General features: G+C 33.6%; 1 protein-coding gene across 12 annotated transcripts in view; it reads left to right on the plus strand.

Annotated features, from left to right (window-relative positions):
- The window catches only part of Ankrd28 (ankyrin repeat domain 28), a 167,058-nt gene that overhangs the window by 80,522 nt on the left and 66,463 nt on the right, over positions 1-20,073 (plus strand). For 8 of the 12 annotated variants that reach the window (XM_048801044.1, XM_048801045.1, XM_015494374.2 and 5 more), the window contains 4 exons: positions 3,660-3,738; positions 10,276-10,346; positions 16,611-16,811; positions 18,512-18,599. In XM_048801044.1, the coding sequence (XP_048657001.1) occupies positions 3,660-3,738; positions 10,276-10,346; positions 16,611-16,811; positions 18,512-18,599 (439 nt within the window). The remainder of the gene's footprint in view (positions 1-3,659; positions 3,739-10,275; positions 10,347-16,610; positions 16,812-18,511; positions 18,600-20,073) is intronic. The other 4 variants (XM_048801047.1, XM_048801048.1, XM_048801049.1 and 1 more) reach the window with 1 other exon arrangement.

The following is a 20,073-nucleotide window of genomic DNA, read 5'->3' on the forward strand; positions in this document are numbered from 1 at the left end:
ATATATATATATATATATATATATATATATATATATATATATATATATATATACAGTTGCTCTGCTACATTTAACACTGTGCAGTAGAGATTGTTTCATTGATAGGAATTTTGAGGTCTGTTCCTTATTTTAAATTAGAAGCATAATATTTCATTGTGTGGATCTACAGTCCTCTTATCTAATAATGTTAATAAGTGGTAGTTGGGAATCTTAAAAGTGATCTCTAAGCATTTCAGGGTAACAATGTATGTGCACTAGCTGATTTTGTTTTAGTGTGTATTTGTTATGTATCCATGTGTATACACTAGGGATTAAACCCAGGGATGATTTACCATGAGCTGTGTCTCCAGACTTTTTTTTGTTTAATTTTATTTCTAGACAGGACCTCAATGAGTTGCTGAAGTTGGCTTTGAACCTGCAGTCCTCCTGCCTTGTCCTCCCTTGTTGCTTAAATTATAGTTATGTGGCACCCAGTCTGGCTTGATTTTTTTTTTTAATTGATTTTTTTTTTTAATTGATTCTAGACTTTTTCATTGATAATGTATTGTCCACTGATGGGAGTCCTTTGTCCTCTTTCTTGCTTAGATCATACCCACAATGCATTATTTGTGCCTTTTGAGTTTCTTTAAGTGATGTGAGAAATTAGGTCCTTAGGAAACAAACTTAAGGCAAACCCTTGAGACTTTTACTGTTTGTTGTTCGAATTAGTGTTTCCTTGTTTTAGCCATATGCAGTAAATAGCACTTTCTTTTTTTGGTAGCAAGTCTTTATTTGGTCTATTTATAGTATTTAGCCTGGGATTATGAAATAACAGCCTTTTTTTTTTCTTTTAGGATTTTCATATCATCAGTTTGTAGGCTGTTAAATAAATTATATTGCTAGGATAATGGATCCAGTTAGCACAAACAAAAGTGGTCACAAACATATCTTACCCTTGATAAACACACAGCCAGTGTGTCAACAAAAATGTGTGTGTTAATAATATACTACTAATCAAAATACTTAGTGTATCAAAAACATCATTCATTTTATTCAAGACTATTGATTAATCATGTGGATCTGTTAAATGAAGATTAAGAGCTTCTTCTGTACCATAATTTTAGGTAACCATTTGAGAAGCATCAATATTGTTTCCAGCATTTTGTTTGAGTCAGTATAGTTAATCATTGATTCTGTGCACATGTAGAAATATCTTTTATTTTAAAAATTTCTTGACATGTAATTACTTTGTATCAAGAGATTATCTTTTTTTAAACTTTATCTTAACACATTTTGATGATGGGAATAATAAATATTTTATTGCCTTTTTTTTTTTTTAAGTTGAGATAGACACAGTACCTTTCTCTTATTTATTCATTTTATTATGTGGTACTGAGGATCAAACACAGTGTCTCACATATGCTGGGCAAGTGCTGTACCACTGAGCAACCCCAGCCTTTAATCAGTTCCCCTTTTTTAAAAATTTTATTTGTAAAGAGGAAAAATTATGTTCATGTGAGTCATAAAATACATTAATAGGATTTGAGGCAATGAATCACAGAATTCCAGACATCTCTCACATACAAATGACTCACTTTATGTGTCATTGTGTTATGTGTTTGTTTTCCCCTGTGTGATAGATATATTTCTCAATTTGACTAGATTGGATCATATTTAAACACTGAGGAAGTTTGCTGTTTTAGTGATTAGCATTGAAAAGCCTAGACCAAGAATCTCTTTTTAAAAAATGACTAAATCAGTACTCAGCTTTGATAGCTAGATATTTCTGTTAGCTTTTTTTTAGTAATTATTTGTTGAATAATTTCTGTGCAGTGTATTCTATTTCTTGAGACATATCTTAGAATAAAAAACATGGTCTTGTTGAAATTAACTATGGTTAGACAAGAACTCTTTTTAGCTTACTAAGCAATTTAATGTTAATAGCAGTATACCAACCTCCCTTATAATATATCATCATTATTACCTGTCAATGTTTAACCCCTGTTTTGCCTGGTATTTTTTTTAACTCCTAATTTATTCTCAGTGGCTCAACTCTCTTAGAATAATTGAGTGATTCCCCAAATAGAAAATTATTATAAAATAAACTTTTTATTTTAAAACAAATCTTGAGCTATAATAATTATTCCCAAATGGTAAACTGCATAAGTTTATTTCTCTTAATAGTCTGGAAGTTAGTGGTCCAAACTGGTGGGCAATTTTGTTCTATGAGATCATTCAGAAACTTGTTTCTTGGAAGTCAGCTAGGATTTTGGTCTACATCTACATGGCCAAAGCGTGCTCAATTTCACATCTGCTTTCCAGCCTGAAGGAAGTGGGAAAATATTAGTCCACCTCTGAGGTAGTTGTCTTATAAGTTGAAGATGATCTGGAAGTTGTTTGCCTATTAACTTGCAAGCATATACCATTGTTCTGATCATAAGTAACTCTGTAGGGTAGGAATGTATCCTTTTCTGTGGCTGAGTGACTAGCTGAAACATTAGTTCTATGGACAAAGGGGAGACAAGGCAGAAAACAACTAATAGTCTGTCATAAAAGCCTACATCAGAAACATTGGATATGAACTTAAAAAATAAGTATTTCTAAATTAATAGTTTTCAAATGTAGTCAAGTCAGCAATACTTCATTGTAACTTTAGATGGGATCTGTTAATTATAAAATCCCTGAATGTGATATTGTCCTAAGACCTTGCTTCTCCAACTAGAAGACAGTGTTGTTCGGGGGAAGGAGGTCCATGAAGCATAATAAATGTAATTTTCTTTCCTGGAGGAAGATTTGGAAGAATGTGTTTTCTTATGTTTAAAAATGACATTCATGTTTTGGCTGTAAAAGTTAAAATGGCAAGAACATTAAGGAAAAAACCTTAATGGACAAAAAAGATAATTTCAAATCTCTAGAAACAGTTTCTTTGTGCCACTGTGAGTATTCCTGTTGAAACATTTTGATAAGCAAGTCTCTTAGTTTGTTAAGATTTGTTTTATTAAGTCAACAACTAGACTATATAAAACTGAAATTATATTGGAAAGGGAAAAAAATATTGTATAGAAGAATTTGCCCGTGTATAATAGCAGTGTAAGAAAGACTGAGAAGCAGTTTTTTTGTCATCTAAATTCTTGTTTTTATTCTTTAATGCACTTTGTACAGATTGAGTGTTCCTTGCCAAAATGCTCCAGTGTAATTTGGATTTTAGATTTCCAATTTTGTAATGTTTGCATATACATAATAAGATTTCTTGGGGATGGGACCCACATCTAAACATGAAATTCACTTGCTTCATATAAGCCTGAAACACATACCCTGAAGATAATATTTATACAACATTTTTAATAATTTTGTGCATGAAACAAAGTTTCTGGATATGAAATTTTCTATTTGAGTCATTAAAACCCTGAAAAATATTTGGTACTTGTGCACATTTTGGATATCAGATTTTCAACATAAATATGCTCAACCTAGACTATTGTTTCAAGGCCAAAAAAGAAAAATTTTAAGGCTTTTCTTATCAAGGAAATAACCTAATAACCTATGTTTTGTCAGTGGGACTTGCATGCTAGAGTTATTGAAATAATAAGTTGAAAATTAATAATATTTTTCTTCATTTAAGCTGTATAAAATAAACTTCATTTTGAAACCAATATGCTGTCTTTCCTTTTTTATTACAGGACAATGAAAAGAGAACCCCATTACATGCTGCTGCCTACCTTGGAGATGCAGAAATCATTGAACTCCTTATTCTATCTGGTATGGTCACCCCTATGTAATAAGAATACATTATGTGTATTTTTGTTATAATGTGTCTCAAAAATAGTTATTCTTCATATTTGTTTCATATCTGAAACTTATTTATTCTTACTATAAAAATTTTGATTACTTAGATCCGGTTCTGGGTGCTAAGAGTACATTAAAGAATGAAACAAAGATTGCTGCCTTTACAAAAATTTATGATCTAATAAGGATGAACAGAAGAATATGAATAATAAATACAAATAAAGCTCACAGTATATTAAAAGATAAATACTATGAGAAAATGAAAAATATATCAAGATAATAGGAGTAGGGGATAAGCATTATAAATGTTATTATATAAGTTTCTGTAATAGGCCTCATTGTTACCTCATTTTGGTAACAAGTGCAGCAGTAGAAGTGGTTAAGATATAGTCTGATTATAAATGTATTTTTCAAAACAGTGCCAGTAGGTTTTCTGTCTTTGAGTAGTTTTTATCTAATTCTATTTGAGAGTCTATAATGTTCTTCAAGAAATTATGCTTTTTTTTTAATTTTTGCTCAGTTCTTTAACATTGTTTATAATTCAAAGTAATGCTAGAACTGTATTCAAATAGCTCCAATTGTGGTTAGACTGCCTACATTCCTAAAATAAGTAGTCAAATAGATCTTAGAAATATTTTTGCTAAAAACAAATCTAAAAAAAAAATAGGACAAAAATTTTGTTAGAGCTAGATTTTTATGATATTTGTTGGGAAAGAATACCTGCAGTTGAACAAATTTTGGTGTTGCCAGATTGCACAGATATATGCATAGTGAATTTGGAGAAGTAGTAGTATTCCTTTGATATTTTTAATTAGGATATTCCTTTGATACTGTACTTCTCTCAGTTCCTAAGAACAGAAATCTTACACAAAGATCCTGTTAAATAGTAGCTCCCATAGAATTTTGCCATTATAAACCCATAAAATTTAAAAGTCTATGCTTATAATGAACTTCATAATAATTAGAATCAATATGGGTGGGTATGGACTCAACTTACATTTTTTAGTTTATGAATTATTTCATTTGTGATGTATTTCCCTGAAGATATCTGTTCATCTATAGATGCTCGCTAGTTTTAAGCTAAAATTTAACAGAGATAAAAACTGAGGATATTAAAGGAAATAAATCCTGTTTCTTCTTAACTGGGGCATCTTCTCTAATAATGTAAATTGATAGGCCACAGATTTATATGTGAATGAAAAGTTTTGTCACAAATATTGTCCAAGAAACAGTTTCTTTTTTTACACGGAGAATTAGTCATGCTACAAACAGTAGAGTTCCATTTACTTTATTTATTCATTCATTCATTTATACCTTTTTTGGTACTTGGGGGTACTTTACAACTGACCTACATCTGCATCCCTTTTTATTTTTACTTGAGACAGGGGTCTCACTAAGTTGCTTTTAGGGCCTTGCTGAATTGCTGAGGCTGGCCTTAAATTTGCTGTCCTCCTCCCTTAGCCTCCCAAGTCACTAGTTTTATGGGGGTACAGCACCATTCCTGGCTTTCATTTACTTTAATGTTGATGACTTTGGTAAGAATTGTATTGCTATATTTCTTTATTTTAACATAGAATTCTAATTGTTACTTTTTGTTTTATCATAGACATTATTTTATTTGATTCAACATGAAAGGGTTTTTTCCCTCCGTTTTTAAGTTCTGGGGATTGAACCCCCAGAGCCTTGTACTTGGTAGCAAACACTCTGCCACTGAGCTATGTCATTTTAGATTTTTATGCCTACAAGAAACTTTCCATATGTTCATGGTCAACTTAATCCCCTCCTTTTAAATGTGAATGTTTGCAAAAGGATTTTCAGTTTTTTGTAGAAGATTGACATCCTTTTCTTTGTAAGTATGATAGATGAGTCCTGTGTGTTCAGATGTCCGCATTTGAGAGAATGTATAAAATTAACTGAAGTATGTTTATAAAAAGCTTTTTCAGCTTGCCTTTGAAAAATATTTTAATATGATATTTTATCAGTTTCATAAGGTAAAATAGCTCATGTAGCTTCTTTTCAAAGGAAAAATAAAGTTTTAAATGAATTTAGTTATTCACATTTCTCCTTATAAAAAGGTAAGTTTTTGCAATTGGCCTGAACATTTTATATGTACCTCAGTTCCCCACCCCCGATTTTTTTTTTACTTCAGTTTTTGTTACTCTCCTTTTTGTTTGCTCTGCTCTGACCCTCCGGCCTGCTTCTACCTTTGGGTGTTTGCACCATTGTTTCCTCAGCCTCAGACTTTTACTTAGTTAGTCACATGACTTACTCCTTCACCTTTTTCATGTCTTTGCTCAAATGTCACCTCATCAGTGAGGCCTTCTCTGATCACTACCACCACCTCCACTGTCTAGTCTCTCCTTTGTTATCTTTTTTTTCCTATTATAGTTATCTGAGATCCTTTTACTATTATGCCTGTTTTTTGTTATTCTCCGTACTAGAATGTAAACTCCAAGAAGTCAGGGATTTAGTCTGCTTTGTTTCCATAGCATATTTATTCACATACCTAGAAGGCTCTGAGTGAATATAATCACTTTGTACCAACAGGAGATTAGTTTCAAGACCTCTACCCCTATTATATATCAAAATCTGAAGATGCTCAAGTCACTTATATAAAATGACATAATATTTGCAATATAACATTTGTACATCTTCTTGTATACTTTAAACATTTCTAGATTATTTAAATAATTAATAAAATATAAAAACCTATGTGCATAGTTGTTACACTGTATTGTTTCTGGTGGGCTTTTTTTCAAAATATATATTCCTGTTTACTTTGTAAATTAGGCACAGTAAGAGATTAACAACAATGGATTTTAGCTGTAGATTTTAGCAACCTCAGCATATGATTTTTTTTTTTTTAATTTCCTTATTGTCAATAACTGACTTTTTCACATTATGGCTTCTTTTGGCATATCCAAATTGTGAGCATCACTACTCTTGTAGTTTGGGACTGTATCAAGTAAAGTGAGAATTTCTTGAACACTAACACTGCAATACTAAAACACAGAACCTTTGATAATTGAGAAGTTGAATTATAAATTTGTGTTGAAACTATACACTTAATTTCTCTGAAACTGTTGATTATTTTTATTGGGACATAATGTGAATGTGCACTTAAGCTTTTTTTTAGATTTTTACTTTGTGTGTGTGTGTATTTATGTTTGTGTACTGGGATTGAATCCAGGGGTGCTCTATCACTGAGCTATGTTCCCAGGCCTTTTGATTTTTCATTTTGAGAGAGGTCTCACTAAATTGCCCAGGCTGGCCTCAAACTATCTCCTCCTTCCTCAAGCTTCCCAAGTAGCTAGGATTACAGGCATGCACCACCACACTGACTAGATTTTCTTCTGAGTGTCTGTGTATATACCCTTTAGGCCTTACTGTCAGGGCTTGCCCTTCTACTATGCATGTATAAAGAACCACTGAAGTCCTACGCAGATAAATGAATAAGACAATGAAGGACCTTAGTTTCTGTATCACCCTTTCACTAACTCTGGGACTCCAGGCTTCCATCCAGTGGGTATTTCAAATGTTTCTAGTATTTTTATTCTACCTCCTACCCCAAACAAATGCTGACCTTACTGTGTTCAGGCTATCTGTGTTTTAACCATCTTCTGTAAGATGGTTGCCCAAGTATTTATTTCATAAAGATACTACTCTCCATCTGAGATGTAGCTCAGTGGTAGAGTACTTACTAGCATATGTGTGGTTCTGATTTCAATTTTTAAATCAGAAAAATTTAAAAATTTTAATTTTAATAATTCTTTCTCTGGCTGGGTCTTTGTTTTGTTGATTTTTCTTTTCCCAAAGTCTAATTCTGAGCATTCTTTTTTTTTTTTTTAATTGTAGATGGACAAGTACCTTTATTTGGTTTATTTATTTTTATGTGGTGCTGAGGATTGAACCCAGGTGCCCTGCACATGCTAGGCGAGTGCTCTACCACTGAGCCACAACCTTAGCCCCTCTGAGCATTCTTTAAAGCTCACTCATCAGTGTCTTCTCTGTTACTACCTACTTTGAGAATTTTCACTGCTTCATTTGTGGATATTTCCTAAACCCTCATTTTCTCTCATGTTCAAGGCTTTTAAGTGTACCTCTAATATATTTACACTATGTGTACTAGTTTTATTACATGTTAATCTTTATAGCAAGATATAATAAAATCTGTTTTTTAGATGAAGAAACACAACTAGTTATTACTGCAGCTCTAGGCCAAAGTCCTGACTCTTCAGATACCAACAGATCAGGCCCGCCACTCAAAATGGAAAAAGTATGGTGAAAAGAACTCTATTGATAGCCATATTGGAAAGACAAAGTGACATTAAGCATCTCAACCTTGTCTTTGGGGTATTGACATGAGTTTTAGGTTTAAATAGAAGAAGAATTGGGGTAGGGGTAAGAGATATGCATAATTAAGCATTATTGGTTAAACTGTGATCTGATCAATCATTATCTCAGGTCTCATTCTGTGAATCTCCAGAAGTCCTTTTTTAATTGTAGTTTGAGGGGGCAGTCTCTGTTTGCTATTCAGGGTGTTAATCAGACCTGTGATCTTGGAAGGGGGCAATTCAGTTCTGTTAAGATGATTGCTTCTTAGTGGTGGGGGGGGGGCAGCATTCTCATCAATCGGTGATCTGCCTGCAATACTCTGCTGTTTCCTTGGAAGGTGTAGGGCAATGACTACAGACTTTTAAGTCCCACTCTGGTGTCTGGAACAGGATGTTGTAAAAGTTGGTAGGTGAATGTCCCTGCAAATCCTGAAAATACCTTAGTTACTCTTAGTTACTCTTTTAGAAAGATAGGTCAAGTTTGATAAAATTGGGGCTAATAAACCTTGTATTAGCAGTTTTTGGATGAATACTGCTTAAATGATTAGCATGCCTATGTACAGAGCTGAGCAGGAATCCAAAGACAGAAAATGAAGTCAGAGATATCAAGCCATTGAGCCTCTGCAGACCCAAATAAAGACTTGGTACTTTTAGCAAAAGCAGCTTTTAAATTCCTGTTATAGTTAGGGATCCATAGTTAATAATTGTTGGAGCTATAATATGGAAGTCACTGCACTTGATTATCCCCCAGATCCTCATACTCAAAACATAGATGTAATGTAAACATTAGAGGTATGAATTCTAGACTTGGTTCTGCTATAACGACTGATGTTGGACTATTCATTGTACCTTTCATCATCCAGGAAGTAAGGATTTAGTTAGGGTTTGGGATGTAAATAGGATTATTTACAGGATAGGACCTGTCTGCCAATTCCAAGAGCCAGAGCTGTTTCTTATCTACTTATAGAGTGATCCTGTGTAATATTTCTTTTTGACTGGGGCTTGAGTACAAATGAATGGATTTCATGTAAAAGGTAGATTTTTTTCCCTCATGATGTAACAGTGATCCACTTCATGCTTTTAAAATAGCCTTGCTACTCTGCAACTGAGGCTTATTTTAAAATGTACATGTTTTCTTTTCCTCCTCTTCCTCTTCCTCTCCCTAACCTGAAGGTGAAAGGCCACAGGATCACCTTTGTCCCATCCTAGGCCTAAAGTTATCTGTACACACCCATAACAGGAAGGAGATGGCACCAGAAGATACAGGAAGTGACCTCTCCCAAGTTAGTATGTGAATTTCAACCCCCATCAGAGCACATGTAGAATCCCATCTTCCCCAGCCAGGACATCTGGAATGAATCCCTTCTCTAAAAACTTCTCTTCTCCCAGATAGGGAGAATTGCAGCCTCTGAGACAGGAATCTCCAATACTACTTCTTTGCTAGCAAAACAGTAAAAATTTCTTTTTTCTTTTTCTCAAAACCGTGTCCTCGGTGTTCAGTTGATATCAGGGACAAGGACCAACTTTTGGTAACAATTATGTAGTACACTTTTTGTCTTAATAAATGTGTTTGTATCCTGGTAAGGGTAATTTTTGTCCATTGACTTAATAATTTCTAAACAGTTGCACATACTTGATTTTTTTTTTAATTCCTCCTTGAAACCTTAGTTAAGGTATAACCCAAAAAGACATGTGGATTAGTTCCTTTCTAGTCCAGACATTTTTAGTTATAGCTGTAGAAGTATTTTGATATTATTTTATTACTTTATGACATACTTTCATTAGCAAGAAATGTAATGAACACGTTGGAATAATCTGCTATTTATCTCCAAGTAGTATTATGTTCATTTATTTGAGTATTTCAGTTTTTAACTCATATTTCTAAGTGGGATCTGATCTTTCTTGGATATGCTCTGTATAAAGGTGGCTTATCTAGCATATAAATAAATGATTTTTTTTATTTTTAATAAAAGCTATTACCTTGTTGGATAATTATATCAGTTTTTAAGAGATGATTTTGTTTTATGACTTAAGGGTAATTTAAATTAGAAAGTATAAAAAAGTAGTTTTTCAATTGTTTTTTATTCCAGTTTGGATCATATATAACTCTTATTTCAAGAGATTTATTTTAAGTATTTTATGTAAAATATTTCAATTTATTTTTTTCTTGTTGCAGGAGCTAGAGTTAATGCCAAAGACAGCAAATGGTTGACACCTTTACACAGAGCAGTTGCATCTTGTAGTGAGGTATGAAATTTCTCTTAGTAAATGTACTGTATATAAAAACAATCAAGTAGGCCTGCCTGAGTCCATATTCAAATAATGTTTTTAAGTATCTAGACTAGTCATTTTACTTGAGAATTTATACAAACCAAATGAATTATTCCATATTTTAACTATTAGTCTTCTTCAGATCTTTTTTCTTCTGGTTCACAATAACCTGTTGCAAAGATTCTGTTGATTGTAATGAAGACATAATCTCATCAATGTGTAATGATTATTTGAACTGTTGTTTAGTTAAAACACTGAAATTAGTTTTAATACTACTTGATTGCCCGTTTTACCAGTTCGAAATACATAACCCTAAAATGTATAAGGTTTCTTAAAAGAAGGAACAGTTCCATCTTGTAACTTTATATATTATATATTCTTCAAAATAAGTGACATTTTTAGAGAATGTTTATTGTTTGCAAAGAATTTTTGTAACTTTCGTATTTTCTGTCTTTCTTAACAACTTTATGGGGATAGACATTTAAAGGCAACTAGAAACTACTCAGCTGGTAGTGATGAGACGAAAGCCTGGACCTTTTGTCTGTCATTTTACTACTTTATAAAGTATACTGTGCCTTTCTAAAATACATTGTGTCCAAAGCACCTCTTTTACCTAGTTTGATATCAGGGCTTGTTTGAGTTTTTAAAATGTGAAAGTATGTGATTGTGTTAATTGATATTAACTCAGTGTTTCTTCAGTTATTCAAATTGAGAAAGATAAGAAAGGAACTCCTAAATGAAGCAACTGCTCCTGCTCCCATCATGGGACCAAGTAGTTCTAGAGAAGGAAAGGCAGCTCTGTCTAGTGCCTCGGAAAAAACTGGGAGAATTCCTGCTTCTTTATTCTACTTTGTATTCCTCCTTGTAACCATATATTGAACCCAGTACAAGAGCCTGGCACAAAAAGAGAAGTAGAGGGAAATAATGACTGGGACAGATTACAAATCCTGTCATATGACAGAGGCATATAGTGTAGTGTATTAGCTGAAGCCTCCTGATAAGGAGAAAGAGGAAGGGTCCAATCTGAGACTTTGATGTGCTGTGGCTGATAAACTTATGGAACTTAGATTTGAAGAAGTAGCTTCAGATATCACCTCAAGTTTTTGTGTGATGTTGTTCTAGTTAGCTATTCTTCACTGTGACTAAAAGACCTGACAAGAACAATTTAGAGGAGGAAAGGTTTATTTTGGCTCTCTATTTCAGAGGTTTAGTCCATGATTGGTCATCTCTATAGCTCTGGGCCTGAGATGAGGTATAACATCATGGCAGAAGGGCGTGGCAGAGGAAAACAGCTCAGGACATGGGAACCAGGAAATAGAGAAAGAGCTCTGCTCACCAAGAATAAAATATAAAACCCAAAGACACACCCAAGTGACCTACTTCATCCAGCCATACCCTACCTGCCTATAGTTACTGCCCAGTTAATCCACATTAGTGGATTAATCCACTGATTAGGTTATACCTCTCATGGGCTAATTATTTTGCCTCTGAAAATTCTTGCATTGTCTCATGAGCTTTTGGAGGATATCTCGTATCTAAATCATGAACAGATCTGGGGGTTATTATGAAAACTAAGACATTAGCCAAAATAACTTTGAATTTGAGATTTTGTGAAAAGTTTACTTAGTGTCTTTCTGGGTTAGTCCCACATAAGGATGCTTCTTTAGCTATCAAAATAAACATTACTCTTAGTAAAACCTATTAATGTTAGCCATATCTACCCATTTTTCAATATGGCTTTTGTGAACATAACTATTAAAAGTAATGGAGTTTACCAGAATAAAATAATCAGAAGGTACACTTTCTATTTTTGCAGTGGTTATAAAACAGACCAAAAGTTCTTAAAAAAAAAAAAAAAAAAAAAAGCATTTGAGCATTGTGGCAGATTCCACCCAAAGACTTTACTCCTGGTTTCTTAAAGCTATATACTCGTACGGGCTGAGGTTGTGCTCAGTGGCAGAGTGCTTGCCTCACACATGTGAGGCACTGGGTTCGATCCTCAGCACCATATAAAAATGGATAAACAAAATAAAGATATTTCTTCCGTCTATAACTAAAAAATATTTTTAAAAAACCTATATACTCACCTGATCTTAAGTCTGCTTTTCTGCCTAAAAATGAATGAACTATGTAGGATTAATACTCTTGCAGGATAATGGGAAACAGCTATAAAAATGTGGTTGTTACAAGAAAATACCTTCTGTAAACGTGGAACATTTTTGTTTTAAAAAGAAAATCTCAGAATTAAAAGAACTGCTATAGGGTGGGGCTCTAGCTCAGTAGCAGAGCACTTGGCTAGCATGTGTAAGGCACTGGTTCAAGCCTTAGCACCACATAAAAATAAACCAATAAAATGAGGCATTCTGTTCATCTATAACTACAGAAAAATTTTTTTTAAAAGGACTAATACAGAACCTACTCAAAATTATCAGTTTCACTGTGTTCCTTTAATTGTTTTGATTACATCCTAAGAGCAAAGTGAGTTATACTTACTGGTTATATAGCTGTGGATGTAGAGGGATATGTAAAGAGGTGGGTCTTTCAGAGGCAAAATTTTAAGTAGCTTTTAGTTTAGGTTTTTGACATCCCACAAGAAAAACCCTATACAAAATAATTGAAGTGATTGTTTTCTTTTCTCTCTCTCTCTCTCTCTCTCTCTCTCTCTCTCTCTCTCTCTCTCTCTCTCTCTTTCTTTCTCAGATTNTCTCTCTCTCTCTCTCTCTCTCTCTCTCTCTCTCTCTCTCTCTCTCTCTCTCTCTCTCTTTCTTTCTCAGATTGGTAGTAGGAATTGAACACAGGGATGCTATACCATTGATCTATGTCCCTAGCCCTTTTTATTTTGAGACAAGTGCTCACTAAGTTGCTGAGACTGGTCTCAAACTCCAGCATCAACCTCCCAAGTTGCTGGGATTACAGGCATGTACTACCATGCCCAGTTGGATTATCATTTTCTTAATTTCCACAAGGACATGCATAGCTAACAACATGTTAAGATGCACAGGAGAGAAGTTAATTTATTACAAAAATTAATCCTTTATGGCTCAGTTTCTTCACTGAACCTGAGTTGAGAATGACTGCTTCAGGGAAAATACTCTTTACTCTTCTTTGGTGACCTGGTTTCCAAACACCATCTCCTTACTGGCTACCTAAATCTTTGTCACTCTGATTTGTGACAGCCATGCTTTAAGAGCAGCATATAGTTCACTTCTCTATAAGTACTGCATATCCTTCTGAAAATAAATTTTATTAGTATTAAGGTTTCTTTTTAATTTTTTTCTTGTGTGTGTGTGTTTTTTAAGAAGCTACGTCACACTCCTGAACCCTCTATAGGGCTTATAACTTATTTTTAACTTAAGACCAATCAAGAGTTCTGTCAAGATAGCTGAGTTTAAATTATATAATTATATTGTATGTTATTGGTTCCTCTAGACTTTGTATTTATTGTAAATCTGCTAACCCTTCTTTTTCCAGTGCCACCTTCAACTCAATGGTAAGAATTGCTTTAAAAAAAAAAAAAAAGGCAGACAGAACCAAAGAGCACTAGTTATTACTGTGGAATCTTAGTCTAGATTGTTCCAAAGATATTAATACAATGAGGACAATTATATAACCTTTTACCATAACTCTGTGTTTTACAATGTTACTTAAATTTCGTTTATTTGTTGGTTTTTTCCCAATCAAGGCACACCAGCAGGCATTTCTTACACATACCCTGTAATAACTGAAAAATTAGAATTGAGGTTATAGTAATATTTATTGTTGGTGAAACATTTATGCCTTTTGTTATACCCACATTATTGTCTTATGTACCAATAATATGATCTAGAATTTTAGTAGGATATGACATTGTGCTCTTTGATTTGTATTTCTGAAATTTCACCTTTTTAAAGGTCCCAGCCTTTAGAAATTTTCTTTAGTTTTCTCTGAGGTTGCTACTTAAATAAGTATTACTCTGAGTAGTAAGTAAATTAAACACTAATCTATTTTGATTATGAGTCTTAATTGCTTTATTTACAGCCTTTATTAGGTGCCACTTTACATATCCTTACTTTTCACAAACTGGATTTTTTTTAAAAAATTGGTAGTTTAGATAGACAACTACATTGTAGAATTTTTTTATTTTATTTGTTTGTTTGTTTGTTTATATGCAGTGATGAGGCTCAAACCCAGTGCCTCACACATGCTAGACAAGCACTCTGCCACTAAGCTCCCCATGAACTGGATTTATTCTTGCTTTCCAGTGAAACAATAGTTTTGATTTTACTGTTCTTCCTAATAGAGCATAAATATTTCTGCAGAAGTTTTAATGGTATTATTTCCAGCATCTTTACTAGGCGTGTTGGCCCTGCAATATATGCAGTAATAAATTCTTCATTTTATTTTTAATTATTTTCTAAGACATCCACTAACATACCTATCACCTTTTTTCCCCAATAAAGTGTTTATTTTATCCCCAAGTCATACTGTATCCTTCTTAGAAGTGGGGATGGGCAACCTCAGAGGCAACCAGTGTTTTGATTTTTCTCATCATGGAGTAATTTTCTGTATTATAGAACTTTTCATAAAAATGAAATCATTCAATGTGTATTAATTTCTTTAACATAACATTTTTAGATTCTATAATGTTACATTTATTATTGCTTCATTCCTTTTTATCTTCTGAGTTGTATTGCACAAATGTATTTCAGTTTGTTTTTCATTTTTCTATTGATAGACATTTGCATTTCTGGTTTTTGACTTAAAAAATGTTATGAGGTTTTTTTGTTTGGGTTTTGTTTTGTTTTTTGATAGAGTCTCACTATCTAATCCTCCTGCCTCAGCCTCCCAGGTTGCTGGGATTATAGCATATACCACCATACATGGCTTGCTATGAGCATTCTTAGATGGATCTGGGGTGGGTTTTTTTGTTTGTTGTTTTTTGAGGGTTTTGTTGTTGTTTGCTTTTATAATTGAGCAAATAAGTGGAGTGGAATTGTGGAGTCATACCTCCCCCATTTTTGATTAGCTAATTGGCTTCCTTAGCAGGTAGGATGCCCATGAATTACTACGCATCTCTTCAGTTTTTTGCCAACCCTATTAGGTACTTGTGCTGTTTCGTGATTTTGATTACTTTTTAATTTAAGGGCTTAAAAAGCTGTTAGTGATTGATAGACAATAGTATTTTGTTTTGTCTTCCTTGATACTTTGTATACTTATAGCAATTTATACTTTAAACTTGATGTACATTAATTTATTATGCCTTAAAGCAAAATTGAGATTTATGATACCACCACATCACTCCCTACTTTTATAGATAAAATCACCAGGAGTCAGTTTTATAAGATTGACTAGTATACCTTGTAAGTAAGAGAACTAAGATCCTATTTTGGTTCTGGTATTTTTTTTCATACATAGTTTGGTATTTATCTACCAAAGATAGGATTATCACTGTAAGGAAAAATTTTTTTGCAAAGTTTATTTCTGATTATATTGCTTAATATTGATTACATACTAAAATCCTTGGAATTCTGTCATGAGGCTCAATTTATTAATGTGGTGGTGTGGGGTTTTCCATGTACTTCTTGGAAAAAAAATAATTTAATGAACTAGACGTTGTGATTTTTTTCATTTTTAAAAATGTAGCATGTGTAATACTTTGAGAAATATTATACTTCAAATTTTTATGTTTTCACTGGAAAAATAATAAATCTCCTAATACTGTTCAGTATATAAGTTGTGTCTTACTAACAGAAACATGATATTAAAAAATGAATGTTTTGAAGAACGCTTGTCAATCTTTAATTTTGTAATTTTGTGTGTGTGTTTGAGTGTGGTACTGAGGATTGAACCCGGGGCTTGCACATGATAGGCAGCATTCTACCACTGAGCTACATCCCAGGTCCTTTTTTATTTTATTTTGAGGTAGGATCTTGCTGATTTTCCCAGGCTGGCCTCAAACTTGAGATCCTCTTGCCTTAGCCTTCTAAGTAGCTGTGATTACAAGGTGTGCCACCTGGCTTGTTTCATACATTTTGTTAGAGATTGTTAGTCCTTTAATGGAAACATATGTAAAGAGAATGTCTCAGCTGTAAATTACTGAATTTTTTTCCTTTAATAAATTTCATCTTAACATTAAGTAATAGCAGAATTTTCTCATTTCCTCAGGAAATTTTATTTCCTTCATGCATATACATAATATGTAAACAATTTCTAAAACTGTTAACTATTTTGTCTTTTATAACTTATCTTCATATGTTTTAGGAAGCAGTTCAGGTACTTTTGAAGCATTCTGCAGATGTTAATGCTCGAGACAAAAATTGGCAAACCCCTTTACACATCGCTGCTGCTAATAAAGCTGTAAAGTGTGCTGAAGCTTTGGTACCTCTTCTGAGTAATGTAAATGTGTCTGATCGAGCCGGAAGAACTGCATTACATCATGCAGCTTTCAGTGGACATGGTGAGGTAGGTGACATTTTTTCCCTTCCACAGTACTGGGAATCGAATCCAGGAGTATTATACTCCTAAGCCCCATCCCCTGCCTTTTTTTAACTTTTATTTTGAGACAGGATTTCAGCAAGTTGCCCTAACCTCAAAACTTGGAATTCTCCTGCCTCAGCCTCCTCCCAGTCTCCTCAGCTGGGATTACAGGTAGGCACTACTGTGCCTGGCTGAATTTCCCTTTGTTAGCCATTTATAAGTCCATAGTAAAAGGAAATAAAAATATCTTACTCATATTTGTCAAATTTTGCCCATAGCAAATCTTCAAACTTTATTTTCCATGATAAAACTTTCTCAAATTTGGAAGTTTGTTTAGTTTGTGCTGCTTATGCACTTGAATTTTATAGTCAACCTGGAGTAACAGCCCGCTAGCTAACATAATATGAAAAGTGTGTTCTATTGTGGAAAAAATGAATCTGGGAAGACAGCAATTTCTTTGTTCACTCAGAATGATAGTGGCAAAGAATTTTTTTCTTAAGAGAGAGAGAGAAATTTTAATATTTATTTTTTAGTTTTCGGTGGACACAACATCTTTATTTTTATGTGGTGCTGAGGATCAAACCCAGTGCCCCGCGCACATGCCAGGCGAGCACGCTACCACTTGAACCACATCCCCAGCCCAGTGGCAAAGAATTTTGAAACATGCTTTCTTATAAATTAGTTTCAGCATTTAGTCAAGAGAGTTCTTCAGTGACAGACCATCAAAAGAAATCAATTTAAGCAAATTAGTATTTAGTTGTCTTCCAGCAAACGTCACTTACAATAGTTGTCCTATCAAAGAGTGAGGTTTATAAGTACATGAGGGTCAGGGAAGAACCAAACTGTTACAGGAACCTTTGAGATGAACTTTTACAGCCTTTTTTTAAAAAAAAAAATGAGACAGGATCTTGCTATGTTGCCCAGGCTGGTTACCATCTCCTGGGCTTAAAGTGATCCTTCTGCCTCTCCTGAATAGCTGGGACTACTGGCATATGTTACAATATTCAGCTCCTAGTCCTTCATTTTTGTAGACACAAAAATTCCAAGTGGTAGAGAATTATTCCCAAGATTCCATAGCTGGGGAGCTGTCGGCTGCAGTGTTCTTTCCACTATACTTCTCTGATTTTGCAGCATAAATCCTTGCCTCCATTATAATTAAGGTCACAAAATGTGTCCTAATTTAAATCTGGAATTCCTTCAACAAAGAAAATATTGTAAATATGATTAGGTATAATTATTATTCTTGGTACTTTGTGAGATAAGTAGACTATGTAGTAACCTTCAAGTTTAATCATTTTGTAAATGTTAAGTTTGTACCTAAGTTAAATTTAAGACATTTCTGGGAAGAGTATTCACTTTGCATTTTAATAACAGTTGGGCTATGAATAGGAATAAAATCTCTTGTTAAATATTCTAACTTTAGACCTTCTTATTTATACCTAGTTGTTCATAAAATACCAGGACAGAAATAAATGGTTTCTAGAAAGATACTACCTGACTTCAGTAACACCCACAGTGAACACATTTTTCCTATTTTATCCTGTTATGTTAAATGGCCTTAAATATTCAATCTGGCTCCTTTTCTATCAGAAATATAGTGCCAGAGAAATTAAGATAAGTACTCATCACAAGGCTGAACAATTCTACTTCTGAATTTCATTGAAACTGTGTTTATTTTATTCTAGATGGTCAAGCTACTCTTGTCCAGAGGTGCCAATATTAATGCTTTTGATAAGAAGGATAGGCGTGCTATCCATTGGGCAGCATATATGGGTATGTACTTTTTGAATTTACTTTTTCACATTATATATTTAGGAAAGTAGTACATTTTATTTTTTGCTATTTGTGTTAACATTTCTAACACAATTAAAAGATACACCATATCTGATTTTCCTGCTCAGGTGGAACCATCTTGGTAACAGCGAAATTTTGCTGCAAATGCTATTTGAAATTATTTATAAAGGGAGGAAGATCTCAATTATGGGCCTCTGATTTTAATTTAAGATTGGGGTTTACTATGAGCCAGTTGTGGTTATGTTTTCATTCTAATATATAAGTTATGAAGATGTATTAAGAAATCTTACATTGGGCCAAGCACTAAGTTTCTTGTGCATCTTCATTTTTTATTTGATTGCCCTCTAAAACTAGACCTCATGATAGAAATGATAGTAAAATGACTCAAACATTATTATTCTATGTACATATATGATTACATGGCCTGTATAATTCTATATTGTGTACAACCAGAAGAATGAGAAGCTATACTCCATTTATGTATGACGTATCAAAATGCATTACACTGTCATTTATAACTCATTAGAACAAATAAAAATAAATAAAACTAGACCTCATGAGGAAAATTATCCTGGGATAGACCACCCAGTACTTTATGCAAATTAGTGATACAAGCACTAACAAAACGTTGTTTGATTCTTGAAATAATTTGGAAAACTAAAGAGGCAATTCAGCCTATCTTAGAATATTTTTAAATGCATAAAAATAGCATTCCTACTCTGTTGTGAGTGCTGAGACCATGCAGATAGAAACAGATCTCTAAGCATGGAGGAAATATAACCTGCCATGAACCTTAGAAGTCTTATAAGGCTAGGTTTTACCTCTTGGAGAAAGTCATGGGTGTAGATATGTGGTTTTTGTTTTGTTTTTGCAGTACTGGGGATTGTACATAGGGCCTCACACATATTAGGCAAGTTCGTAGTGAGCTACATTCCCAGCTCTTGATTTTCTATTTGAGACAGGGACTCTATAAGTTGTCCAGGCTGGCCTCAAACTTGTGATTCTCCTGCCTCAGCCTCCCTAGTAGCTGGGATTAGAAGTGTGTACCACTGTGCTCAACAGACATTTTATTTTTGAAGTCCCTCCCTTTGCATCCATGGAGCTCAGGACTTCCTCTCTTTCTGCCAAAGGTTGTAATTCATTTTTAGGTTCCCCGCCAGTGCTGTGAGTTGAACTCAGGGCCTTACACATTCTAATAATTCTGCTTTTGCTATTGTGTCTCTTCTAATTTGGAAGAATCATGTGATAGTTGTAGCTTTTCCTCATTGTTTTTCTATTCTTGGTTTTGTCTTTTCCTATCTCTCATTTAAAAATTAAAGATTAAGTAGAAGATGATTAACCTTAAAAACCTATATAACATTGTAAAATGGATGCAAATCAGTTGTAACACTCCATGTATGTGTATCTTTCTGTATCAAATCTTATGTATCATCTTTATCAAATTTTAGTACAG

The sequence above is a fragment of the Marmota marmota genome, unplaced genomic scaffold (genome assembly GCF_001458135.2).
Source record: "Marmota marmota marmota unplaced genomic scaffold, marMar, whole genome shotgun sequence".
NCBI lineage: Eukaryota > Metazoa > Chordata > Mammalia > Rodentia > Sciuridae > Marmota > Marmota marmota.